Genomic DNA, 25,931 nt, shown 5'->3' on the forward strand with positions numbered 1-25,931 from the left:
GGAAATGCAAGGGTGTGGGTTTTGGCAGACTTCAGGGAAGACATGCCAGATGAGCCTGGGAGACTCCAGCTTAATCTGGATTCAGGAGATATCTCTTCGGGCCAGCTAGTAATTGTAGGATAAGCCTAATGAGTCTTCACAGGATGAAGAGAGTAACGTGCCAAGGTAGCAATCGATGTCCTCCTTCGAGAGGATGAAGCTGGTGCTCAGAGAAGGGGGGAACTTGGCCACAGCAAGGAGGTGTGCACCCAGACAGAACCCCCAGATCCGGCCATTTGAGCTCAGGGAGGCCAGTGGTGTGGCTTGTCCCTGTGGCAGGGGCCGAGGCACGCAGCCCACCCTGATTCCTGCGGGGGCCTGACTTGGGAAGTGCCATCTGGTAGCTTTGAGACTCACCAAACCAAATTGCACTGGAGAGAGGAAGGACACCTTCCTTCATCCACCCCCCACCCCCGCCGGATTCCCACATACCCTGACCCCTTTCTCTGGATTTCGGAGCCATTTCCAGAGTCCCGCTCATATGACCTCATTCGAAGTGCACTGTGGACGAGCTGCCATGTGCAGCTGCTACCACAGCAGCCAAGGGCTTTAGCTCCCGAGTACCTCCCTTCCTTTGGAACTTGGGGGCCCTCTACTCCCCACTTGCACACCACAGACCTTTGCTGAGGATTGTGGGGACCCTCACTCAGTTTGCAGCACGTTGTAGCCATCCCTGTCCTCTCAATACCTCCCTTGCAACTCAGCTTGTGAGCTCCTTTGGAGCAGCGTGGCCCACCTGGCTGCAACGGAAGAGACACAGCTGACAGGGAAACAACAGCTTAGATCTGACAGCCGGAAAGCTCTGTCAAAAGGGACCTCCCTCTTCACACCGTAGAGGCTGTAGGAGCCGCCAGGGTTTGGGAACCAGTGCTGGGGCCAAAATGACTCCACAGCTGTTTTCCTTCCTGGGGAGGGTTCTGGCTCCAGTGGGAATGGCTCAAGTCTCCTAAGGTTCTGAAAGCCCACTGTGTGCAGATTCACGGTACACAGAGAGGAGAAGGTGGAGTCCTGCCCTGGAGGTGGGCACAGCTCACGGATGAGCCAGGCAGGCAGGCAGGCAGGCAGGGCATGAGAACACCTGAGCTGCCTTCATGAGTGAATGGTGTGGGGGCAGAGGAAGAGAAGCCGGTCTGCTCCCTCATGTGGTGCCCAGGGCAGGTTGTCCCCAGAGGAAACCCTTACGACGGTGAGGACTATCACTGCTGTTTCCCAAGGGGTTCCGTCGGTGCGTGTCTTCCCCGGAGCGGTCAGGCCGTCTCTAAAGTACACTGGCCATGGGCATTGCCTCTCCTTGGAACTTCCCATGTGTTTCTCTTTTTTATGGAACAGTGATTTTTTAGAGGGGTTCTGGGCCACAAGGTTGTTGGGTCATTTTCTAGCCTTCTGTCGTGAAGAACGCTTTCCTGGGCGTTGGGGTGGTTTGTTGTTCCAGCTCCCTTTCTTGGCTTCTTTTGGGAGCTGGTGCAACAAGAGGAGCTCAGCCTCTGCCTTCTGGCTGAGATGTCACCCTTCAAACAGCAATGCCTGCCTGGAGATAATGATGGCATTTGCCAAAAGGGCTTCGTTTGGCACATGATATCTTGAAAGGACGTACACCGTCCTTTCAGCTATCAAAGGCTAGTTCAAATGACATACAAATGAGAACTCTCCAATGGAGTCTTACAGTAGGTGGAGAGTCCGAAAAAAAACTCCTTCAGTCATTTCACTGAGAGTCATTGATTGGGGACACCAAGAATATAGGAAGGAATGCAGAAAGAAAAGATGAAATTGTGTTCAGGATCGGGGGGAGGGATGAACAGGGCGTGCTTGCCTTGAATCCAGGCTTTGTTGGGGGGTGGGGCATAAAGATCGAACGGGTCTGAAACTACAAAGTGGGATGGTAACACAGTATCACCAGAGTTACACAACAGTGTTCCCAAATTGCAACAATGATGAAAAAGTTTACTAATCCCAACTTAACCAAGAGAAATACAGGAAACCATACACAAAATAAAACATCACCAGAAAGGTGGAAACAAACCAAATGCAAAGCAGTTCAGGCGAAAGGAACTCCATGTCCCCTGGGGGCAGACCGAGTTGCCGGCGTCCACGGTGAGCAGACAGGGATGGAGGCTGCAGAGCCGACCGCTCCCCTGGACGTGGTGTTTCCGGCAAGGGCTCTGGGTCTCTGCGCAGAGCGGGGGCTCGTTCTTCCTGCAGGGGCGAGTGAGTCATCGTCGGCGTCTGGGTGTTGCGCGGGAGCCAGGGCAGGCTCTCCCTGCCGAGGCGGTGACTCCTCCTCTGCCTCGGGTTCTCCTGCCAAAGCCCGAGCAGGTACAGGTGCACGTGGAGGTGGAGGTTCTGGCTGAGGGGGTGGGACATCAGTGCCTGGGGCTGGGGGCCCTGCAGGCACGGAGATCCGATCTGCCCGGTGTGCTGGCCAGTACCCAGCTGGCCTGGTGTCTCTGCGAGGGCAAGTCTCGGTTCTCCATCTGGCCTCGGTGGATCCCTGGGTCCTGCACCTGGAGCCACCACCTCTGTAGGGACAGGTCTGGGAAGTAGAGCCTGGTTCCAGTTGGAGGCCAGTGCTAGAGCTGGGGGAGAAGCAAAGTTTGCCCACAGGCCAGCCTTGGCATGTGCGTATCCCGGGACAGAAAGCTTCCAAGAGATTCCCAAAGAATACCCAGGGTCGGATGTCTTTTGGGACTGAAGTGTGCAAGATGGGGGTGGGGGTGTGAGGCCAGCGCTTGCTGCAGGCCCAGCAGCATCTTTCGGGGACTCGTCCGTGTGTAGCTCAGCACCCCCTCCCCACACACTCCCGTGCACCAGCCCCAGCGTCCTCACCTCTGTGCTCTGGCGTGCTGGGCTCCAGGTCCTCCTGCTGCCTCAGAGGCCGGGGTTCTCGGGACTCTGGGTCGGAGCCGGGTGTGCTGAGCTCCGTGGCAGCCTCAGACTGGGCCGCCGGGTGTATCCTGGGCGGTGTCTCGGCAGCAGGCCTTCCCCGCCTCCGCTTCGCCCCCGGTGGGGCTGATGCCTCCGTGGGCACGCTCACCTGGAGCCTGCACTGGGCCTCACGGGCGGGGGGGTGGTGCTCCGACCCCTCCCTCCGGGAGGTGGACGGGGTGTCCCCGTCCTCGGCCTCATCACGTGGGAAGCTCTGCAACGACAGTGACCGTCAGCCAGCCGTGCTGGGAGTTTTCCGAGCTGGGCCTGGCCAGTGGAGCCGCTGCTTCTGCCTGCTCGAACTTCTCTTCCCAGAAGGGTCAGAGACGCGTGTCTGCTCAGATCCCCACCCGGGAGGAAAGAGACCCACCTGAGGGTGTGAGGTCAGCCTGGGCGGCCGGCGCTGCCCGCACTCTCCCCATCCCACCCAGCCTGCTCTCCCCTGGGGTGTGGACACATCTTGTCCGCAGGCTTCTGACCCCACATCCGCCTGGGCTTCCTTGAGGGAGACACACCCCGAGAAACCCGCATCCACACACACAGGCAAAGGACCCGGTGTTTCCGGGTGGCATGGGAGAGGTGGCCTGGCCCCGCCTGGGGCTCCCCGTGTTACCTTTCTGTTTCTCCGGGCAAAGGGCCAGAGGCCTCTCGGGGGTGCCCTGAGCCAACGTCGACAGGGTGCCCACGCACACTGCCTGTGAGCTCTCCTGAGGCCCCGGCCTCTGGGCAGGGGCAAGCAGCAGAACATCCTGGCAGCAAGTGATCTGGCTGGGGGCTCCTCTCCGCTCTGGAGGCCTGGATACCCGGGTTGCGGGTTCTGTTGGGTTCTGTTGCCGGCAGGTGACATCATTTCCTGGGGTTCGTGCTGAGGTCCCTTCCCCAAAACTTCGCAAGGGAATCTCTGGGTTTCTGACTGCTCGACCACCCCCCTTAGGCCATGTGCAGGCACAGTGACAGCCACACAGCCCAGCCCACAGCCCTGGGGAGGCCTGGGTGCAGCCAGGGCCTGAGCTCCGAGGACCCCGCTGCTCTCAGACCAGGCTCCTTCTTCTCATAAGTGGTGTGGCCCTGGACAAGCATATGCCCCTCAGGGTTTCCCCGGTCTCTCCCTCTGCAGAGTGGGGGTCATTCTCCCATCTGTTTCCTAGGTCTGTCGGCCTACGAGCAGCTCCATGCCTTTCCACCTGGGGCTGATATCACGTGGAGCTTGTGCGCTGAGACTTCAGAAAGAAAGACTCCATCCAGGGCTGACACAGCACAGAATGGGGCAGAACGAGGCCTGGATGCGCCGTGGTACCCAGGAAAAGGCACTCCCCCTCCTGACTGTTTTGAGACCCCGCATGCAAGTTGGAGGACCGAAAGGAAGACTCGAAGGTCTCCCTCTCTGATAGAAAAGAGTAGCCAACTTTCTGGTCCTCTGTTTCCATTGAGATTCTGTTCAAGTGTCCCAGCTCGGCTTCTGCGGGTGGCTGAGCTTCTAATGGCTCCCTGCGTTCTTGTCTTTTCCTCTCCAAACCTTCCGTCCGTTTCCCCCTTCTGGGGTGGATGGGCGCTGTCATTGCTTCTACCTTCGAGACAGATTGATGAAAAGTCTGGACCATCGACTCCTTTCCTCTCTTTGGTTCCGTGTCTCTCTCTGGCTGTGTCCCTCTCTTTTCCTTTCTCGATTCAGTCTGTGTCTTCCTCTTTCTCTCTCGTGTGTGGATGGATGGATGCTAGGAATGCACATGTATATGATTAGATGAGGGTTATGTTTTAGGGATAGGTTAGAGGGAGAGAAAGGCTTTAGGTCGGAGTTGGTCATGGGGGAAGGGTCAAGGGTGGTGGTGGTGTTTCTTGGAATCTGAGTGCTGTGCATTCTTCGTCTCTTTCCATATGAACCCCTTCTCAGATACACCACTTGCAAGGAGTCTCTCATGTTCCGTTTCCTATCTTTTGCATTTGTGAATGCTTAGCTTCTCTGTTGTGAAGAGGTTCCATTGGATGGAAACCCATTGGTGTACTTGGTTTCCCTCTTTCCCTTACTTCAAGAGACCCATTTCTACCTCCGCCCAGCAAATGGCAAGGAGACTCTGATGATCAGGAGCCTTTGACCTACGCTTCTTTCTAGCTATCTCATGACATCAGTCTTTAGGGTGAGGTTTTTCCCCGATATTGAGGTGGTGTGAGATCAAAACCAATAGCGTTCTTCAGATGTAGCTGTCTGGTTTTCCCATGGACATTGATTGAAGAGGCTTTCTTGTTCCCATTTGGATATTCTCCCCTTCTGTGTCAGAGATGAGTTGACCTTGGATGCCGGGGTTTGTTTCTGGACCCTCAACTTTATTCCATCGATCTGGATCTGTGTGTGTTGTTGTATTCCCAATAGCATACTGTCCTGCTGCTGCCGCTGCGGCTAAGTCACTTCAGTCGTGTCTGACTCTGCGCGACCCCATGGCCTGCAGCCTACCAGGCTCCTCCGTCCAGGGCATTTTCCAGGCAAGAGTACTGGAGTGGGTCGCCATCGCCTTCTCCGATACTCTCCTGAGGATCCTAGTTTGGTCGTCTAATTTCCTTTCACACAACCTTGGACGTCCGTATCGGGGCTTTTTCGTCGGATTGTATTGACAATTTAGGCTCTTTTCTGTTTCCGTAACCCCTTTTGCAATTCTTTGTTCGGTGCGAACATGCATTGGCATTTTGGGAGGAATAGCATCGAAGCTGTGGATTGCCTTGTGGGGCTGTGACATCATTTTCCCAATAGGAATTCTTTCAAGCCCTGAGCACAGCTTCTCTTTCCAGTGATTGGTGTGGGCTTGATCTTCTTTCTTCCATCTCTCGCCGTTTTGTGAGAACAGGTCCTTCCTTCCCTTCTGGGTTAGATGGACTCGTGGGTATCACTTCAGTGAATGGCATTGTCAGTGGGGGTGATAATTCCCTTCTCATTGGAAGACTTTGCGGTGAGTATTAGAAGTGCAAGTGATTTCTCTTCCCCTTCCTCCCTGTCCATCTCTCAGAGCCACCGGGAAACAGAGGCCTCATCCAGGGTCACACAGGCCTGAGGGAGTGCAACTAGACTGTTGTTTCTTCAGGCCCTCAGTGCTGGACATCATCCGGGATACTCTGTGTGTGTCTTCCTCAGTCTGGCGTCCCTTCAGACCTTTCCCTAGTTTTCACAGGCTTGTTGTGTTGGTGTTCTTTGTCTGTTTGGAGACACGTCCTTGAGAAGCTTTGTGTTTCCACTCATTCGTCTCGCGATGTATGACCTGTCTTTTGCTTTTGTAATGAGGTCTTTCCCACGGTAGATATCTTTGATTTTGCAAAGTCCACTGTATTCTCTGGGTTGTTTTGTGGACTGCCTTTTAGTTTTGTGTGTGAAGACTCAAAGCACGTGTCCGGTTTCTGCTCATTGTTCTTCTAGATTTGTGACAAGTTTTCATGGAAACTTTGTCTAGGGATAACTGGAAGTGAACTCGGTGTAAGGTGTCAAGTCTCCATCTCCATTCATGTCATGCCCTGCAGTTTCCAATTCCCTGTTCCTGAGTGGTTTTGGAGACCTTGTGGGAAGTTTGGTTGCATCGGAGTTTGCATTTCCACCTTGAGTAGATTCACACTGTTCTGCCCTCAGGGACACTGTCAAGGGGGAGTGAGGAGCAGCCTGCACTTGCAGCAGTGACCACACGGTGGGGCGAGTGCTGCTGTCCCCTCTGGGAGCCCCAGGCCACAGGCATCCCAGTGAGGAGCCAGCTCTGTGCTCAGCTGAAAGGAGTTATTCTCTCAGGAGCCTCTGAGCCCTTGCCTTTGGATCACCCAGGGTGGGCATTTACTGTGACAGAAAAAAATTGCCCTGAATTCCATGGACGGAAGAGCCTGGCTGTGTAGAGTTCGTGAGTTGCCGTGAATCAGACACAACTGAGGACACAAAAACTCAATAGACTAAAACACTTTTTGGGGGTTGGGGGAGTGAAAGGGGGTGATGTGGGGTTTTTTGTCTTATATAATAGCCAAGGGAAATCTAGTTTAAACCTAAATTCACATAGATGGGAAAGGTATAGCTCTCCGTCACCCTATTAAAAAAAAAAAAAAAAAAAACGACTTAACTTTTCTGAAAGTTTATTTAGTAGCTTCCTTGAGCAGTTCATTGTGAAGCTTTTTTTTTTTTTTTCTGTGACATTGGCCTCATTAAAAAGTACGGTTTGCGTTTACTGGATAATTTTGTTCATTGGTTTGTTAGGGAATCTTGGTAATATCTGAGTTTCCTGGGGAGCATGGTCACATGACCTGGCCCTGGCCAATCGGTGCGTTCCACCTCCCTGGCCACTGTGATTGGCTCCGGACTGGGGCAGTGCCCAATCGGGGCCCAGGGCCGGGCCTCACGTTGGAAGCCAGGGGAAGACGAGCTCTCGTCCTGCTGGGGTAGGGGAAGGGGTGGGGCCGGGGGAGGTCAGGCTCCAGCAGTGGGAGGGGCTTGAGGTCCGCCTGCGGCAGTTGGTGACCTTCCTGCTCCCCTCAGGGCAGAGCCGCCGGCCTGAGAATGAGGGCGCTGCTGAGCCCAGGGGCTGGGATGGCCCGTTGCTGCTGTGGTCCCAGAGCTCCACCCGAGACCTGAGGGAGGCCGTCTGCCCGTGAGTCCTCTCCCGCTTGTCTGTCAGCTTGTTTGAAGCATGCTGGGTTTTCTGCCCAGCTGGCTAAGGGGAGTCCCTGGAAATGCAAGGGTGTGGGTTTTGGCAGACTTCAGGGAAGACATGCCAGATGAGCCTGGGAGACTCCAGCTTAATCTGGATTCAGGAGATATCTCTTCGGGCCAGCTAGTAATTGTAGGATAAGCCTAATGAGTCTTCACAGGATGAAGAGAGTAACGTGCCAAGGTAGCAATCGATGTCCTCCTTCGAGAGGATGAAGCTGGTGCTCAGAGAAGGGGGGAACTTGGCCACAGCAAGGAGGTGTGCACCCAGACAGAACCCCCAGATCCGGCCATTTGAGCTCAGGGAGGCCAGTGGTGTGGCTTGTCCCTGTGGCAGGGGCCGAGGCACGCAGCCCACCCTGATTCCTGCGGGGGCCTGACTTGGGAAGTGCCATCTGGTAGCTTTGAGACTCACCAAACCAAATTGCACTGGAGAGAGGAAGGACACCTTCCTTCATCCACCCCCCACCCCCGCCGGATTCCCACATACCCTGACCCCTTTCTCTGGATTTCGGAGCCATTTCCAGAGTCCCGCTCATATGACCTCATTCGAAGTGCACTGTGGACGAGCTGCCATGTGCAGCTGCTACCACAGCAGCCAAGGGCTTTAGCTCCCGAGTACCTCCCTTCCTTTGGAACTTGGGGGCCCTCTACTCCCCACTTGCACACCACAGACCTTTGCTGAGGATTGTGGGGACCCTCACTCAGTTTGCAGCACGTTGTAGCCATCCCTGTCCTCTCAATACCTCCCTTGCAACTCAGCTTGTGAGCTCCTTTGGAGCAGCGTGGCCCACCTGGCTGCAACGGAAGAGACACAGCTGACAGGGAAACAACAGCTTAGATCTGACAGCCGGAAAGCTCTGTCAAAAGGGACCTCCCTCTTCACACCGTAGAGGCTGTAGGAGCCGCCAGGGTTTGGGAACCAGTGCTGGGGCCAAAATGACTCCACAGCTGTTTTCCTTCCTGGGGAGGGTTCTGGCTCCAGTGGGAATGGCTCAAGTCTCCTAAGGTTCTGAAAGCCCACTGTGTGCAGATTCACGGTACACAGAGAGGAGAAGGTGGAGTCCTGCCCTGGAGGTGGGCACAGCTCACGGATGAGCCAGGCAGGCAGGCAGGCAGGCAGGGCATGAGAACACCTGAGCTGCCTTCATGAGTGAATGGTGTGGGGGCAGAGGAAGAGAAGCCGGTCTGCTCCCTCATGTGGTGCCCAGGGCAGGTTGTCCCCAGAGGAAACCCTTACGACGGTGAGGACTATCACTGCTGTTTCCCAAGGGGTTCCGTCGGTGCGTGTCTTCCCCGGAGCGGTCAGGCCGTCTCTAAAGTACACTGGCCATGGGCATTGCCTCTCCTTGGAACTTCCCATGTGTTTCTCTTTTTTATGGAACAGTGATTTTTTAGAGGGGTTCTGGGCCACAAGGTTGTTGGGTCATTTTCTAGCCTTCTGTCGTGAAGAACGCTTTCCTGGGCGTTGGGGTGGTTTGTTGTTCCAGCTCCCTTTCTTGGCTTCTTTTGGGAGCTGGTGCAACAAGAGGAGCTCAGCCTCTGCCTTCTGGCTGAGATGTCACCCTTCAAACAGCAATGCCTGCCTGGAGATAATGATGGCATTTGCCAAAAGGGCTTCGTTTGGCACATGATATCTTGAAAGGACGTACACCGTCCTTTCAGCTATCAAAGGCTAGTTCAAATGACATACAAATGAGAACTCTCCAATGGAGTCTTACAGTAGGTGGAGAGTCCGAAAAAAACTCCTTCAGTCATTTCACTGAGAGTCATTGATTGGGGACACCAAGAATATAGGAAGGAATGCAGAAAGAAAAGATGAAATTGTGTTCAGGATCGGGGGGAGGGATGAACAGGGCGTGCTTGCCTTGAATCCAGGCTTTGTTGGGGGGTGGGGCATAAAGATCGAACGGGTCTGAAACTACAAATTGGGATGGTAACACAGTATCACCAGAGTTACACAACAGTGTTCCCAAATTGCAACAATGATGAAAAAGTTTACTAATCCCAACTTAACCAAGAGAAATACAGGAAACCATACACAAAATAAAACATCACCAGAAAGGTGGAAACAAACCAAATGCAAAGCAGTTCAGGGGAAAGGAACTCCATGTCCCCTGGGGGCAGACCGAGTTGCCGGCGTCCACGGTGAGCAGACAGGGATGGAGGCTGCAGAGCCGACCGCTCCCCTGGACGTGGTGTTTCCGGCAAGGGCTCTGGGTCTCTGCCCAGAGCGGGGGCTCGTTCTTCCTGCAGGGGCGAGTGAGTCATCGTCGGCGTCTGGGTGTTGCGCGGGAGCCAGGGCAGGCTCTCCCTGCCGAGGCGGTGACTCCTCCTCTGCCTCGGGTTCTCCTGCCAAAGCCCGAGCAGGTACAGGTGCACGTGGAGGTGGAGGTTCTGGCTGAGGGGGTGGGACATCAGTGCCTGGGGCTGGGGGCCCTGCAGGCACGGAGATCCGATCTGCCCGGTGTGCTGGCCAGTACCCAGCTGGCCTGGTGTCTCTGTGAGGGCAAGTCTCGGATCTCCATCTGGCCTCGGTGGATCCCTGGGTCCTGCACCTGGAGCCACCACCTCTGTAGGGACAGGTCTGGGAAGTAGAGCCTGGTTCCAGTTGGAGGCCAGTGCTAGAGCTGGGGGAGAAGCAAAGTTTGCCCACAGGCCAGCCTTGGCATGTGCGTATCCCGGGACAGAAAGCTTCCAAGAGATTCCCAAAGAATACCCAGGGTCGGATGTCTTTTGGGACTGAAGTGTGCAAGATGGGGGTGGGGGTGTGAGGCCAGCGCTTGCTGCAGGCCCAGCAGCATCTTTCGGGGACTCGTCCGTGTGTAGCTCAGCACCCCCTCCCCACACACTCCCGTGCACCAGCCCCAGCGTCCTCACCTCTGTGCTCTGGCGTGCTGGGCTCCAGGTCCTCCTGCTGCCTCAGAGGCCGGGGTTCTCGGGACTCTGGGTCGGAGCCGGGTGTGCTGAGCTCCGTGGCAGCCTCAGACTGGGCCGCCGGGTGTATCCTGGGCGGTGTCTCGGCAGCAGGCCTTCCCCGCCTCTGCTTCGCCCCCGGTGGGGCTGATGCCTCCGTGGGCACGCTCACCTGGAGCCTGCACTGGGCCTCACGGGCGGGGGGGTGGTGCTCCGACCCCTCCCTCCGGGAGGTGGACGGGGTGTCCCCGTCCTCGGCCTCATCACGTGGGAAGCTCTGCAACGACAGTGACCATCAGCCAGCCGTGCTGGGAGTTTTCCGAGCTGGGCCTGGCCAGTGGAGCCGCTGCTTCTGCCTGCTCGAACTTCTCTTCCCAGAAGGGTCAGAGACGTGTGTCTGCTCAGATCCCCACCCGGGAGGAAAGAGACCCACCTGAGGGTGTGAGGTCAGCCTGGGCGGCCGGCGCTGCCCGCACTCTCCCCATCCCACCCAGCCTGCTCTCCCCTGGGGTGTGGACACAACTTGTCCGCAGGCTTCTGACCCCACATCCGCCTGGGCTTCCTTGAGGGAGACACACCCCGAGAAACCCGCATCCACACACACAGGCAAAGGACCCGCTGTTTCCGGGTGGCATGGGAGAGGTGGCCTGGCCCCGCCTGGGGCTCCCCGTGTTACCTTTCTGTTTCTCCGGGCAAAGGGCCAGAGGCCTCTCGGGGGTGCCCTGAGCCAACGTCGACAGGGTGCCCACGCACACTGCCTGTGAGCTCTCCTGAGGCCCCGGCCTCTGGGCAGGGGCAAACAGCAGAACATCCTGGCAGCAAGTGATCTGGCTGGGGGCTCCTCTCCGCTCTGGAGGCCTGGATACCCGGGTTGCGGGTTCTGTTGGGTTCTGTTGCCGGCAGGTGACATCATTTCCTGGGGTTCGTGCTGAGGTCCCTTCCCCAAAACTTCGCAAGGGAATCTCTGGGTTTCTGACTGCTCGACCACCCCCCTTAGGCCATGTGCAGGCACAGTGACAGCCACACAGCCCAGCCCACAGCCCTGGGGAGGCCTGGGTGCAGCCAGGGCCTGAGCTCCGAGGACCCCGCTGCTCTCAGACCAGGCTCCTTCTTCTCATAAGTGGTGTGGCCCTGGACAAGCATATGCCCCTCAGGGTTTCCCCGGTCTCTCCATCTGCAGAGTGGGGGTCATTCTCCCATCTGTTTCCTAGGTCTGTCGGCCTACGAGCAGCTCCATGCCTTTCCACCTGGGGCTGATATCACGTGGAGCTTGTGCGCTGAGACTTCAGAAAGAAAGACTCCATCCAGGGCTGACACAGCACAGAATGGGGCAGAACGAGGCCTGGATGCGCCGTGGTACCCAGGAAAAGGCACTCCCCCTCCTGACTGTTTTGAGACCCCGCATGCAAGTTGGAGGACCGAAAGGAAGACTCGAAGGTCTCCCTCTCTGATAGAAAAGAGTAGCCAACTTTCTGGTCCTCTGTTTCCATTGAGATTCTGTTCAAGTGTCCCAGCTCGGCTTCTGCGGGTGGCTGAGCTTCTAATGGCTCCCTGCGTTCTTGTCTTTTCCTCTCCAAACCTTCCGTCCGTTTCCCCCTTCTGGGGTGGATGGGCGCTGTCATTGCTTCTACCTTCGAGACAGATTGATGAAAAGTCTGGACCATCGACTCCTTTCCTCTCTTTGGTTCCGTGTCTCTCTCTGGCTGTGTCCCTCTCTTTTCCTTTCTCGATTCAGTCTGTGTCTTCCTCTTTCTCTCTCGTGTGTGGATGGATGGATGCTAGGAATGCACATGTATATGATTAGATGAGGGTTATGTTTTAGGGATAGGTTAGAGGGAGAGAAAGGCTTTAGGTCGGAGTTGGTCATGGGGGAAGGGTCAAGGGTGGTGGTGGTGTTTCTTGGAATCTGAGTGCTGTGCATTCTTCGTCTCTTTCCATATGAACCCCTTCTCAGATACACCACTTGCAAGGAGTCTCTCATGTTCCGTTTCCTATCTTTTGCATTTGTGAATGCTTAGCTTCTCTGTTGTGAAGAGGTTCCATTGGATGGAAACCCATTGGTGTACTTGGTTTCCCTCTTTCCCTTACTTGAAGAGACCCATTTCTACCTCCGCCCAGCAAATGGCAAGGAGACTCTGATGTTAAGGAGCCTTTGACCTACGCTTCTTTCTAGCTATCTCATGACATCAGTCTTTAGGGTGAGGTTTTTCCCCGATATTGAGGTGGTGTGAGATCAAAACCAATAGCGTTCTTCAGATGTAGCTGTCTGGTTTTCCCATGGACATTGATTGAAGAGGCTTTCTTGTTCCCATTTGGATATTCTCCCCTTCTGTGTCAGAGATGAGTTGACCTTGGATGCCGGGGTTTGTTTCTGGACCCTCAACTTTATTCCATCGATCTGGATCTGTGTGTGTTGTTGTATTCCCAATAGCATACTGTCCTGCTGCTGCCGCTGCGGCTAAGTCACTTCAGTCGTGTCTGACTCTGCGCGACCCCATGGCCTGCAGCCTACCAGGCTCCTCCGTCCAGGGCATTTTCCAGGCAAGAGTACTGGAGTGGGTCGCCATCGCCTTCTCCGATACTCTCCTGAGGATCCTAGTTTGGTCGTCTAATTTCCTTTCACACAACCTTGGACGTCCGTATCGGGGCTTTTTCGTCGGATTGTATTGACAATTTAGGCTCTTTTCTGTTTCCGTAACCCCTTTTGCAATTCTTTGTTCGGTGCGAACATGCATTGGCATTTTGGGAGGAATAGCATCGAAGCTGTGGATTGCCTTGTGGGGCTGTGACATCATTTTCCCAATAGGAATTCTTTCAAGCCCTGAGCACAGCTTCTCTTTCCAGTGATTGGTGTGGGCTTGATCTTCTTTCTTCCATCTCTCGCCGTTTTGTGAGAACAGGTCCTTCCTTCCCTTCTGGGTTAGATGGACTCGTGGGTATCACTTCAGTGAATGGCATTGTCAGTGGGGGTGATAATTCCCTTCTCATTGGAAGACTTTGCGGTGAGTATTAGAAGTGCAAGTGATTTCTCTTCCCCTTCCTCCCTGTCCATCTCTCAGAGCCACCGGGAAACAGAGGCCTCATCCAGGGTCACACAGGCCTGAGGGAGTGCAACTAGACTGTTGTTTCTTCAGGCCCTCAGTGCTGGACATCATCCGGGATACTCTGTGTGTGTCTTCCTCAGTCTGGCGTCCCTTCAGACCTTTCCCTAGTTTTCACAGGCTTGTTGTGTTGGTGTTCTTTGTCTGTTTGGAGACACGTCCTTGAGAAGCTTTGTGTTTCCACTCATTCGTCTCGCGATGTATGACCTGTCTTTTGCTTTTGTAATGAGGTCTTTCCCACGGTAGATATCTTTGATTTTGCAAAGTCCACTGTATTCTCTGGGTTGTTTTGTGGACTGCCTTTTAGTTTTGTGTGTGAAGACTCAAAGCACGTGTCCGGTTTCTGCTCATTGTTCTTCTAGATTTGTGACAAGTTTTCATGGAAACTTTGTCTAGGGATAACTGGAAGTGAACTCGGTGTAAGGTGTCAAGTCTCCATCTCCATTCATGTCATGCCCTGCAGTTTCCAATTCCCTGTTCCTGAGTGGTTTTGGAGACCTTGTGGGAAGTTTGGTTGCATCGGAGTTTGCATTTCCACCTTGAGTAGATTCACACTGTTCTGCCCTCAGGGACACTGTCAAGGGGGAGTGAGGAGCAGCCTGCACTTGCAGCAGTGACCACACGGTGGGGCGAGTGCTGCTGTTCCCTCTGGGAGCCCCAGGCCACAGGCATCCCAGTGAGGAGCCAGCTCTGTGCTCAGCTGAAAGGAGTTATTCTCTCAGGAGCCTCTGAGCCCTTGCCTTTGGATCACCCAGGGTGGGCATTTATTGTGACAGAAAAAAATTGCCCTGAATTCCATGGACGGAAGAGCCTGGCTGTGTAGAGTTCGTGAGTTGCCGTGAATCAGACACAACTGAGGACACAAAAACTCAATAGACTAAAACACTTTTTGGGGGTGGGGGGAGTGAAAGGGGGTGATGTGGGGTTTTTTGTCTTATATAATAGCCAAGGGAAATCTAGTTTAAACCTAAATTCACATAGATGGGAAAGGTATAGCTCTCCGTCACCCTATTAAAAAAAAAAAAAAAAAAAAACGACTTAACTTTTCTGAAAGTTTATTTAGTAGCTTCCTTGAGCAGTTCATTGTGAAGCTTTTTTTTTTTTTTCTGTGACATTGGCCTCATTAAAAAGTACGGTTTGCGTTTACTGGATAATTTTGTTCATTGGTTTGTTAGGGAATCTTGGTAATATCTGAGTTTCCTGGGGAGCATGGTCACATGACCTGGCCCTGGCCAATCGGTGCGTTCCACCTCCCTGGCCACTGTGATTGGCTCCGGACTGGGGCAGTGCCCAATCGGGGCCCAGGGCCGGGCCTCACGTTGGAAGCCAGGGGAAGACGAGCTCTCGTCCTGCTGGGGTAGGGGAAGGGGTGGGGCCGGGGGAGGTCAGGCTCCAGCAGTGGGAGGGGCTTGAGGTCCGCCTGCGGCAGTTGGTGACCTTCCTGCTCCCCTCAGGGCAGAGCCGCCGGCCTGAGAATGAGGGCGCTGCTGAGCCCAGGGGCTGGGATGGCCCGTTGCTGCTGTGGTCCCAGAGCTCCACCCGAGACCTGAGGGAGGCCGTCTGCCCGTGAGTCCTCTCCCGCTTGTCTGTCAGCTTGTTTGAAGCATGCTGGGTTTTCTGCCCAGCTGGCTAAGGGGAGTCCCTGGAAATGCAAGGGTGTGGGTTTTGGCAGACTTCAGGGAAGACATGCCAGATGAGCCTGGGAGACTCCAGCTTAATCTGGATTCAGGAGATATCTCTTCGGGCCAGCTAGTAATTGTAGGATAAGCCTAATGAGTCTTCACAGGATGAAGAGAGTAACGTGCCAAGGTAGCAATCGATGTCCTCCTTCGAGAGGATGAAGCTGGTGCTCAGAGAAGGGGGGAACTTGGCCACAGCAAGGAGGTGTGCACCCAGACAGAACCCCCAGATCCGGCCATTTGAGCTCAGGGAGGCCAGTGGTGTGGCTTGTCCCTGTGGCAGGGGCCGAGGCACGCAGCCCACCCTGATTCCTGCGGGGGCCTGACTTGGGAAGTGCCATCTGGTAGCTTTGAGACTCACCAAACCAAATTGCACTGGAGAGAGGAAGGACACCTTCCTTCATCCACCCCCCACCCCCGCCGGATTCCCACATACCCTGACCCCTTTCTCTGGATTTCGGAGCCATTTCCAGAGTCCCGCTCATATGACCTCATTCGAAGTGCACTGTGGACGAGCTGCCATGTGCAGCTGCTACCACAGCAGCCAAGGGCTTTAGCTCCCGAGTACCTCCCTTCCTTTGGAACTTGGGGGCCCTCTACTCCCCACTTGCACACCACAGACCTTTGCTGAGGATTGTGGGGACCCTCACTCAGTTTGCAGCACGTTGTAGCCATCCCTGTCCTCTCAATACCTCCCTTGCAACTCAGCTTGTGAGCTCCTTTGGAGCAGCGTGGCCCACCTGGCTGCAACGGAAGAGACACAGCTGACAGGGAAACAACAGCTTAGATCTGACAGCCGGAAAGCTCTGTCAAAAGGGACCTCCCTCTTCACACCGTAGAGGCTGTAGGAGCCGCCAGGGTTTGGGAACCAGTGCTGGGGCCAAAATGACTCCACAGCTGTTTTCCTTCCTGGGGAGGGTTCTGGCTCCAGTGGGAATGGCTCAAGTCTCCTAAGGTTCTGAAAGCCCACTGTGTGCAGATTCACGGTACACAGAGAGGAGAAGGTGGAGTCCTGCCCTGGAGGTGGGCACAGCTCACGGATGAGCCAGGCAGGCAGGCAGGCAGGCAGGGCATGAGAACACCTGAGCTGCCTTCATGAGTGAATGGTGTGGGGGCAGAGGAAGAGAAGCCGGTCTGCTCCCTCATGTGGTGCCCAGGGCAGGTTGTCCCCAGAGGAAACCCTTACGACGGTGAGGACTATCACTGCTGTTTCCCAAGGGGTTCCGTCGGTGCGTGTCTTCCCCGGAGCGGTCAGGCCGTCTCTAAAGTACACTGGCCATGGGCATTGCCTCTCCTTGGAACTTCCCATGTGTTTCTCTTTTTTATGGAACAGTGATTTTTTAGAGGGGTTCTGGGCCACAAGGTTGTTGGGTCATTTTCTAGCCTTCTGTCATGAAGAACGCTTTCCTGGGCGTTGGGGTGGTTTGTTGTTCCAGCTCCCTTTCTTGGCTTCTTTTGGGAGCTGGTGCAACAAGAGGAGCTCAGCCTCTGCCTTCTGGCTGAGATGTCACCCTTCAAACAGCAATGCCTGCCTGGAGATAATGATGGCATTTGCCAAAAGGGCTTCGTTTGGCACATGATATCTTGAAAGGACGTACACCGTCCTTTCAGCTATCAAAGGCTAGTTCAAATGACATACAAATGAGAACTCTCCAATGGAGTCTTACAGTAGGTGGAGAGTCCGAAAAAAACTCCTTCAGTCATTTCACTGAGAGTCATTGATTGGGGACACCAAGAATATAGGAAGGAATGCAGAAAGAAAAGATGAAATTGTGTTCAGGATCGGGGGGAGGGATGAACAGGGCGTGCTTGCCTTGAATCCAGGCTTTGTTGGGGGGTGGGGCATAAAGATCGAACGGGTCTGAAACTACAAATTGGGATGGTAACACAGTATCACCAGAGTTACACAACAGTGTTCCCAAATTGCAACAATGATGAAAAAGTTTACTAATCCCAACTTAACCAAGAGAAATACAGGAAACCATACACAAAATAAAACATCACCAGAAAGGTGGAAACAAACCAAATGCAAAGCAGTTCAGGGGAAAGGAACTCCATGTCCCCTGGGGGCAGACCGAGTTGCCGGCGTCCACGGTGAGCAGACAGGGATGGAGGCTGCAGAGCCGACCGCTCCCCTGGACGTGGTGTTTCCGGCAAGGGCTCTGGGTCTCTGCCCAGAGCGGGGGCTCGTTCTTCCTGCAGGGGCGAGTGAGTCATCGTCGGCGTCTGGGTGTTGCGCGGGAGCCAGGGCAGGCTCTCGCTGCCGAGGCGGTGACTCCTCCTCTGCCTCGGGTTCTCCTGCCAAAGCCCGAGCAGGTACAGGTGCACGTGGAGGTGGAGGTTCTGGCTGAGGGGGTGGGACATCAGTGCCTGGGGCTGGGGGCCCTGCAGGCACGGAGATCCGATCTGCCCGGTGTGCTGGCCAGTACCCAGCTGCCCTGGTGTCTCTGTGAGGGCAAGTCTCGGATCTCCATCTGGCCTCGGTGGATCCCTGGGTCCTGCACCTGGAGCCACCACCTCTGTAGGGACAGGTCTGGGAAGTAGAGCCTGGTTCCAGTTGGAGGCCAGTGCTAGAGCTGGGGGAGAAGCAAAGTTTGCCCACAGGCCAGCCTTGGCATGTGCGTATCCCGGGACAGAAAGCTTCCAAGAGATTCCCAAAGAATACCCAGGGTCGGATGTCTTTTGGGACTGAAGTGTGCAAGATGGGGGTGGGGGTGTGAGGCCAGCGCTTGCTGCAGGCCCAGCAGCATCTTTCGGGGACTCGTCCGTGTGTAGCTCAGCACCCCCTCCCCACACACTCCCGTGCACCAGCCCCAGCGTCCTCACCTCTGTGCTCTGGCGTGCTGGGCTCCAGGTCCTCCTGCTGCCTCAGAGGCCGGGGTTCTCGGGACTCTGGGTCGGAGCCGGGTGTGCTGAGCTCCGTGGCAGCCTCAGACTGGGCCGCCGGGTGTATCCTGGGCGGTGTCTCGGCAGCAGGCCTTCCCCGCCTCTGCTTCGCCCCCGGTGGGGCTGATGCCTCCGTGGGCACGCTCACCTGGAGCCTGCACTGGGCCTCACGGGCGGGGGGGTGGTGCTCCGACCCCTCCCTCCGGGAGGTGGACGGGGTGTCCCCGTCCTCGGCCTCATCACGTGGGAAGCTCTGCAACGACAGTGACCGTCAGCCAGCCGTGCTGGGAGTTTTCCGAGCTGGGCCTGGCCAGTGGAGCCGCTGCTTCTGCCTGCTCGAACTTCTCTTCCCAGAAGGGTCAGAGACGTGTGTCTGCTCAGATCCCCACCCGGGAGGAAAGAGACCCACCTGAGGGTGTGAGGTCAGCCTGGGCGGCCGGCGCTGCCCGCACTCTCCCCATCCCACCCAGCCTGCTCTCCCCTGGGGTGTGGACACAACTTGTCCGCAGGCTTCTGACCCCACATCCGCCTGGGCTTCCTTGAGGGAGACACACCCCGAGAAACCCGCATCCACACACACAGGCAAAGGACCCGCTGTTTCCGGGTGGCATGGGAGAGGTGGCCTGGCCCCGCCTGGGGCTCCCCGTGTTACCTTTCTGTTTCTCCGGGCAAAGGGCCAGAGGCCTCTCGGGGGTGCCCTGAGCCAACGTCGACAGGGTGCCCACGCACACTGCCTGTGAGCTCTCCTGAGGCCCCGGCCTCTGGGCAGGGGCAAACAGCAGAACATCCTGGCAGCAAGTGATCTGGCTGGGGGCTCCTCTCCGCTCTGGAGGCCTGGATACCCGGGTTGCGGGTTCTGTTGGGTTCTGTTGCCGGCAGGTGACATCATTTCCTGGGGTTCGTGCTGAGGTCCCTTCCCCAAAACTTCGCAAGGGAATCTCTGGGTTTCTGACTGCTCGACCACCCCCCTTAGGCCATGTGCAGGCACAGTGACAGCCACACAGCCCAGCCCACAGCCCTGGGGAGGCCTGGGTGCAGCCAGGGCCTGAGCTCCGAGGACCCCGCTGCTCTCAGACCAGGCTCCTTCTTCTCATAAGTGGTGTGGCCCTGGACAAGCATATGCCCCTCAGGGTTTCCCCGGTCTCTCCATCTGCAGAGTGGGGGTCATTCTCCCATCTGTTTCCTAGGTCTGTCGGCCTACGAGCAGCTCCATGCCTTTCCACCTGGGGCTGATATCACGTGGAGCTTGTGCGCTGAGACTTCAGAAAGAAAGACTCCATCCAGGGCTGACACAGCACAGAATGGGGCAGAACGAGGCCTGGATGCGCCGTGGTACCCAGGAAAAGGCACTCCCCCTCCTGACTGTTTTGAGACCCCGCATGCAAGTTGGAGGACCGAAAGGAAGACTCGAAGGTCTCCCTCTCTGATAGAAAAGAGTAGCCAACTTTCTGGTCCTCTGTTTCCATTGAGATTCTGTTCAAGTGTCCCAGCTCGGCTTCTGCGGGTGGCTGAGCTTCTAATGGCTCCCTGCGTTCTTGTCTTTTCCTCTCCAAACCTTCCGTCCGTTTCCCCCTTCTGGGGTGGATGGGCGCTGTCATTGCTTCTACCTTCGAGACAGATTGATGAAAAGTCTGGACCATCGACTCCTTTCCTCTCTTTGGTTCCGTGTCTCTCTCTGGCTGTGTCCCTCTCTTTTCCTTTCTCGATTCAGTCTGTGTCTTCCTCTTTCTCTCTCGTGTGTGGATGGATGGATGCTAGGAATGCACATGTATATGATTAGATGAGGGTTATGTTTTAGGGATAGGTTAGAGGGAGAGAAAGGCTTTAGGTCGGAGTTGGTCATGGGGGAAGGGTCAAGGGTGGTGGTGGTGTTTCTTGGAATCTGAGTGCTGTGCATTCTTCGTCTCTTTCCATATGAACCCCTTCTCAGATACACCACTTGCAAGGAGTCTCTCATGTTCCGTTTCCTATCTTTTGCATTTGTGAATGCTTAGCTTCTCTGTTGTGAAGAGGTTCCATTGGATGGAAACCCATTGGTGTACTTGGTTTCCCTCTTTCCCTTACTTGAAGAGACCCATTTCTACCTCCGCCCAGCAAATGGCAAGGAGACTCTGATGTTAAGGAGCCTTTGACCTACGCTTCTTTCTAGCTATCTCATGACATCAGTCTTTAGGGTGAGGTTTTTCCCCGATATTGAGGTGGTGTGAGATCAAAACCAATAGCGTTCTTCAGATGTAGCTGTCTGGTTTTCCCATGGACATTGATTGAAGAGGCTTTCTTGTTCCCATTTGGATATTCTCCCCTTCTGTGTCAGAGATGAGTTGACCTTGGATGCCGGGGTTTGTTTCTGGACCCTCAACTTTATTCCATCGATCTGGATCTGTGTGTGTTGTTGTATTCCCAATAGCATACTGTCCTGCTGCTGCCGCTGCGGCTAAGTCACTTCAGTCGTGTCTGACTCTGCGCGACCCCATGGCCTGCAGCCTACCAGGCTCCTCCGTCCAGGGCATTTTCCAGGCAAGAGTACTGGAGTGGGTCGCCATCGCCTTCTCCGATACTCTCCTGAGGATCCTAGTTTGGTCGTCTAATTTCCTTTCACACAACCTTGGACGTCCGTATCGGGGCTTTTTCGTCGGATTGTATTGACAATTTAGGCTCTTTTCTGTTTCCGTAACCCCTTTTGCAATTCTTTGTTCGGTGCGAACATGCATTGGCATTTTGGGAGGAATAGCATCGAAGCTGTGGATTGCCTTGTGGGGCTGTGACATCATTTTCCCAATAGGAATTCTTTCAAGCCCTGAGCACAGCTTCTCTTTCCAGTGATTGGTGTGGGCTTGATCTTCTTTCTTCCATCTCTCGCCGTTTTGTGAGAACAGGTCCTTCCTTCCCTTCTGGGTTAGATGGACTCGTGGGTATCACTTCAGTGAATGGCATTGTCAGTGGGGGTGATAATTCCCTTCTCATTGGAAGACTTTGCGGTGAGTATTAGAAGTGCAAGTGATTTCTCTTCCCCTTCCTCCCTGTCCATCTCTCAGAGCCACCGGGAAACAGAGGCCTCATCCAGGGTCACACAGGCCTGAGGGAGTGCAACTAGACTGTTGTTTCTTCAGGCCCTCAGTGCTGGACATCATCCGGGATACTCTGTGTGTGTCTTCCTCAGTCTGGCGTCCCTTCAGACCTTTCCCTAGTTTTCACAGGCTTGTTGTGTTGGTGTTCTTTGTCTGTTTGGAGACACGTCCTTGAGAAGCTTTGTGTTTCCACTCATTCGTCTCGCGATGTATGACCTGTCTTTTGCTTTTGTAATGAGGTCTTTCCCACGGTAGATATCTTTGATTTTGCAAAGTCCACTGTATTCTCTGGGTTGTTTTGTGGACTGCCTTTTAGTTTTGTGTGTGAAGACTCAAAGCACGTGTCCGGTTTCTGCTCATTGTTCTTCTAGATTTGTGACAAGTTTTCATGGAAACTTTGTCTAGGGATAACTGGAAGTGAACTCGGTGTAAGGTGTCAAGTCTCCATCTCCATTCATGTCATGCCCTGCAGTTTCCAATTCCCTGTTCCTGAGTGGTTTTGGAGACCTTGTGGGAAGTTTGGTTGCATCGGAGTTTGCATTTCCACCTTGAGTAGATTCACACTGTTCTGCCCTCAGGGACACTGTCAAGGGGGAGTGAGGAGCAGCCTGCACTTGCAGCAGTGACCACACGGTGGGGCGAGTGCTGCTGTCCCCTCTGGGAGCCCCAGGCCACAGGCATCCCAGTGAGGAGCCAGCTCTGTGCTCAGCTGAAAGGAGTTATTCTCTCAGGAGCCTCTGAGCCCTTGCCTTTGGATCACCCAGGGTGGGCATTTATTGTGACAGAAAAAAATTGCCCTGAATTCCATGGACGGAAGAGCCTGGCTGTGTAGAGTTCGTGAGTTGCCGTGAATCAGACACAACTGAGGACACAAAAACTCAATAGACTAAAACACTTTTTGGGGGTGGGGGGAGTGAAAGGGGGTGATGTGGGGTTTTTTGTCTTATATAATAGCCAAGGGAAATCTAGTTTAAACCTAAATTCACATAGATGGGAAAGGTATAGCTCTCCGTCACCCTATTAAAAAAAAAAAAAAAAAAGACTTAACTTTTCTGAAAGTTTATTTAGTAGCTTCCTTGAGCAGTTCATTGTGAAGCATTTTTTTTTTTTCTGTGACATTGGCCTCATTAAAAAGTACGGTTTGCGTTTACTGGATAATTTTGTTCATTGGTTTGTTAGGGAATCTTGGTAATATTTGAGTTTCCTGGGGAGCATGGTCACATGACCTGGCCCTGGCCAATCGGTGCGTTCCACCTCCCTGGCCACTGTGATTGGCTCCGGACTGGGGCAGTGCCCAATCGGGGCCCAGGGCCGGGCCTCACGTTGGAAGCCAGGGGAAGACGAGCTCTCGTCCTGCTGGGGTAGGGGAAGGGGTGGGGCCGGGGGAGGTCAGGCTCCAGCAGTGGGAGGGGCTTGAGGTCCGCCTGCGGCAGTTGGTGACCTTCCTGCTCCCCTCAGGGCAGAGCCGCCGGCCTGAGAATGAGGGCGCTGCTGAGCCCAGGGGCTGGGATGGCCCATTGCTGCTGTGGTCCCAGAGCTCCACCCGAGACCTGAGGGAGGCCGTCTGCCCGTGAGTCCTCTCCCGCTTGTCTGTCAGCTTGTTTGAAGCATGCTGGGTTTTCTGCCCAGCTGGCTAAGGGGAGTCCCTGGAAATGCAAGGGTGTGGGTTTTGGCAGACTTCAGGGAAGACATGCCAGATGAGCCTGGGAGACTCCAGCTTAATCTGGATTCAGGAGATATCTCTTCGGGCCAGCTAGTAATTGTAGGATAAGCCTAATGAGTCTTCACAGGATGAAGAGAGTAACGTGCCAAGGTAGCAATCGATGTCCTCCTTCGAGAGGATGAAGCTGGTGCTCAGAGAAGGGGGGAACTTGGCCACAGCAAGGAGGTGTGCACCCAGACAGAACCCCCAGATCCGGCCATTTGAGCTCAGGGAGGCCAGTGGTGTGGCTTGTCCCTGTGGCAGGGGCCGAGGCACGCAGCCCACCCTGATTCCTGCGGGGGCCTGACTTGGGAAGTGCCATCTGGTAGCTTTGAGACTCACCAAACCAAATTGCACTGGAGAGAGGAAGGACACCTTCCTTCATCCACCCCCCACCCCCGCCGGATTCCCACATACCCTGACCCCTTTCTCTGGATTTCGGAGCCATTTCCAGAGTCCCGCTCATATGACCTCATTCGAAGTGCACTGTGGACGAGCTGCCATGTGCAGCTGCTACCACAGCAGCCAAGGGCTTTAGCTCCCGAGTACCTCCCTTCCTTTGGAACTTGGGGGCCCTCTACTCCCCACTTGCACACCACAGACCTTTGCTGAGGATTGTGGGGACCCTCACTCAGTTTGCAGCACGTTGTAGCCATCCCTGTCCTCTCAATACCTCCCTTGCAACTCAGCTTGTGAGCTCCTTTGGAGCAGCGTGGCCCACCTGGCTGCAACGGAAGAGACACAGCTGACAGGGAAACAACAGCTTAGATCTGACAGCCGGAAAGCTCTGTCAAAAGGGACCTCCCTCTTCACACCGTAGAGGCTGTAGGAGCCGCCAGGGTTTAGGAACCAGTGCTGGGGCCAAAATGACTCCACAGCTGTTTTCCTTCCTGGGGAGGGTTCTGGCTCCAGTGGGAATGGCTCAAGTCTCCTAAGGTTCTGAAAGCCCACTGTGTGCAGATTCACGGTACACAGAGAGGAGAAGGTGGAGTCCTGCCCTGGAGGTGGGCACAGCTCACGGATGAGCCAGGCAGGCAGGCAGGCAGGCAGGGCATGAGAACACCTGAGCTGCCTTCATGAGTGAATGGTGTGGGGGCAGAGGAAGAGAAGCCGGTCTGCTCCCTCATGTGGTGCCCAGGGCAGGTTGTCCCCAGAGGAAACCCTTACGACGGTGAGGACTATCACTGCTGTTTCCCAAGGGGTTCCGTCGGTGCGTGTCTTCCCCGGAGCGGTCAGGCCGTCTCTAAAGTACACTGGCCATGGGCATTGCCTCTCCTTGGAACTTCCCATGTGTTTCTCTTTTTTATGGAACAGTGATTTTTTAGAGGGGTTCTGGGCCACAAGGTTGTTGGGTCATTTTCTAGCCTTCTGTCGTGAAGAACGCTTTCCTGGGCGTTGGGGTGGTTTGTTGTTCCAGCTCCCTTTCTTGGCTTCTTTTGGGAGCTGGTGCAACAAGAGGAGCTCAGCCTCTGCCTTCTGGCTGAGATGTCACCCTTCAAACAGCAATGCCTGCCTGGAGATAATGATGGCATTTGCCAAAAGGGCTTCGTTTGGCACATGATATCTTGAAAGGACGTACACCGTCCTTTCAGCTATCAAAGGCTAGTTCAAATGACATACAAATGAGAACTCTCCAATGGAGTCTTACAGTAGGTGGAGAGTCCGAAAAAAACTCCTTCAGTCATTTCACTGAGAGTCATTGATTGGGGACACCAAGAATATAGGAAGGAATGCAGAAAGAAAAGATGAAATTGTGTTCAGGATCGGGGGGAGGGATGAACAGGGCGTGCTTGCCTTGAATCCAGGCTTTGTTGGGGGGTGGGGCATAAAGATCGAACGGGTCTGAAACTACAAATTGGGATGGTAACACAGTATCACCAGAGTTACACAACAGTGTTCCCAAATTGCAACAATGATGAAAAAGTTTACTAATCCCAACTTAACCAAGAGAAATACAGGAAACCATACACAAAATAAAACATCACCAGAAAGGTGGAAACAAACCAAATGCAAAGCAGTTCAGGCGAAAGGAATTCCATGTCCCCTGGGGGCAGACCGAGTTGCCGGCGTCCACGGTGAGCAGACAGGGATGGAGGCTGCAGAGCCGACCGCTCCCCTGGACGTGGTGTTTCCGGCAAGGGCTCTGGGTCTCTGCCCAGAGCGGGGGCTCGTTCTTCCTGCAGGGGCGAGTGAGTCATCGTCGGCGTCTGGGTGTTGCGCGGGAGCCAGGGCAGGCTCTCCCTGCCGAGGCGGTGACTCCTCCTCTGCCTCGGGTTCTCCTGCCAAAGCCCGAGCAGGTACAGGTGCACGTGGAGGTGGAGGTTCTGGCTGAGGGGGTGGGACATCAGTGCCTGGGGCTGGGGGCCCTGCAGGCACGGAGATCCGATCTGCCCGGTGTGCTGGCCAGTACCCAGCTGGCCTGGTGTCTCTGCGAGGGCAAGTCTCGGTTCTCCATCTGGCCTCGGTGGATCCCTGGGTCCTGCACCTGGAGCCACCACCTCTGTAGGGACAGGTCTGGGAAGTAGAGCCTGGTTCCAGTTGGAGGCCAGTGCTAGAGCTGGGGGAGAAGCAAAGTTTGCCCACAGGCCAGCCTTGGCATGTGCGTATCCCGGGACAGAAAGCTTCCAAGAGATTCCCAAAGAATACCCAGGGTCGGATGTCTTTTGGGACTGAAGTGTGCAAGATGGGGGTGGGGGTGTGAGGCCAGCGCTTGCTGCAGGCCCAGCAGCATCTTTCGGGGACTCGTCCGTGTGTAGCTCAGCACCCCCTCCCCACACACTCCCGTGCACCAGCCCCAGCGTCCTCACCTCTGTGCTCTGGCGTGCTGGGCTCCAGGTCCTCCTGCTGCCTCAGAGGCCGGGGTTCTCGGGACTCTGGGTCGGAGCCGGGTGTGCTGAGCTCCGTGGCAGCCTCAGACTGGGCCGCCGGGTGTATCCTGGGCGGTGTCTCGGCAGC

General features: G+C 55.1%; 2 protein-coding genes and 1 long non-coding RNA gene across 6 annotated transcripts in view; 1 reads left to right on the forward strand and 2 right to left on the reverse strand.

Moving 5' to 3' along the window:
• Positions 1–1,961: 1,961 nt before the first annotated feature.
• LOC145514011 (uncharacterized) lies at positions 1,962–14,675 on the reverse strand. Of its 2 annotated transcripts, XM_081511089.1 has the most exons (4): positions 11,788–14,675; positions 3,575–4,145; positions 2,863–3,175; positions 1,962–2,612 (listed from the first exon to the last, which is right to left on the reverse strand). In XM_081511089.1, the coding sequence occupies exons 2-4, from the start codon at positions 3,809–3,811 to the stop codon at positions 1,984–1,986; spliced, it is 1,179 nt and encodes a 392-aa protein (XP_081367215.1). In that variant the 5' UTR covers positions 3,812–4,145; positions 11,788–14,675; the 3' UTR covers positions 1,962–1,983. The 2 variants fall into 2 exon arrangements, with proteins under 2 accessions (XP_081367215.1, XP_081367216.1); XM_081511090.1 differs by lacking the exon at positions 11,788–14,675 and having other exon boundaries at positions 3,575–4,579.
• LOC145514010 (uncharacterized) lies at positions 7,463–14,669 on the reverse strand. Of its 2 annotated transcripts, none has more exons than XM_081511087.1 (3): positions 11,217–14,669; positions 10,505–10,817; positions 7,463–10,254 (listed from the first exon to the last, which is right to left on the reverse strand). In XM_081511087.1, the coding sequence occupies exons 1-3, from the start codon at positions 11,451–11,453 to the stop codon at positions 9,626–9,628; spliced, it is 1,179 nt and encodes a 392-aa protein (XP_081367213.1). In that variant the 5' UTR covers positions 11,454–14,669; the 3' UTR covers positions 7,463–9,625. The 2 variants fall into 2 exon arrangements, with proteins under 2 accessions (XP_081367213.1, XP_081367214.1); XM_081511088.1 differs by having other exon boundaries at positions 9,605–10,211.
• Positions 14,676–22,634: 7,959 nt separating the features above from the next.
• LOC145514018 (uncharacterized) overlaps positions 22,635–25,931 on the forward strand; it is a 45,636-nt gene continuing 42,339 nt past the window's right edge. For both annotated transcript variants that reach the window (XR_014059814.1, XR_014059813.1), the window contains exon 1: positions 22,635–22,844. This is a non-coding gene — a long non-coding RNA (uncharacterized LOC145514018). The remainder of the gene's footprint in view (positions 22,845–25,931) is intronic.

Source organism: Giraffa tippelskirchi, chromosome 7 (assembly GCF_054371585.1).
Source record: "Giraffa tippelskirchi isolate mGirTip1 chromosome 7, T2T-mGirTip1v1.2.pri, whole genome shotgun sequence".
NCBI classification, from domain to species: Eukaryota; Metazoa; Chordata; class Mammalia; order Artiodactyla; family Giraffidae; genus Giraffa; species Giraffa tippelskirchi.

Coding starts and splice junctions, on each gene's coding strand:
- LOC145514011 (XM_081511089.1), bottom strand. CDS start 3,811: ATGATGTCACCTGCCGGCAACAGAACCCAACAGAACCCGCAACCCGGG. Junction 3,176..3,574: donor TTGCCCGGAGAAACAGAAAG/GTAACACGGGGA, acceptor CTGTCGTTGCAG/AGCTTCCCACGTGATGAGGC. Junction 2,613..2,862: donor CAGCACGCCAGAGCACAGAG/GTGAGGACGCTG, acceptor CTTCTCCCCCAG/CTCTAGCACTGGCCTCCAAC.
- LOC145514010 (XM_081511087.1), bottom strand. CDS start 11,453: ATGATGTCACCTGCCGGCAACAGAACCCAACAGAACCCGCAACCCGGG. Junction 10,818..11,216: donor TTGCCCGGAGAAACAGAAAG/GTAACACGGGGA, acceptor CTGTCGTTGCAG/AGCTTCCCACGTGATGAGGC. Junction 10,255..10,504: donor CAGCACGCCAGAGCACAGAG/GTGAGGACGCTG, acceptor CTTCTCCCCCAG/CTCTAGCACTGGCCTCCAAC.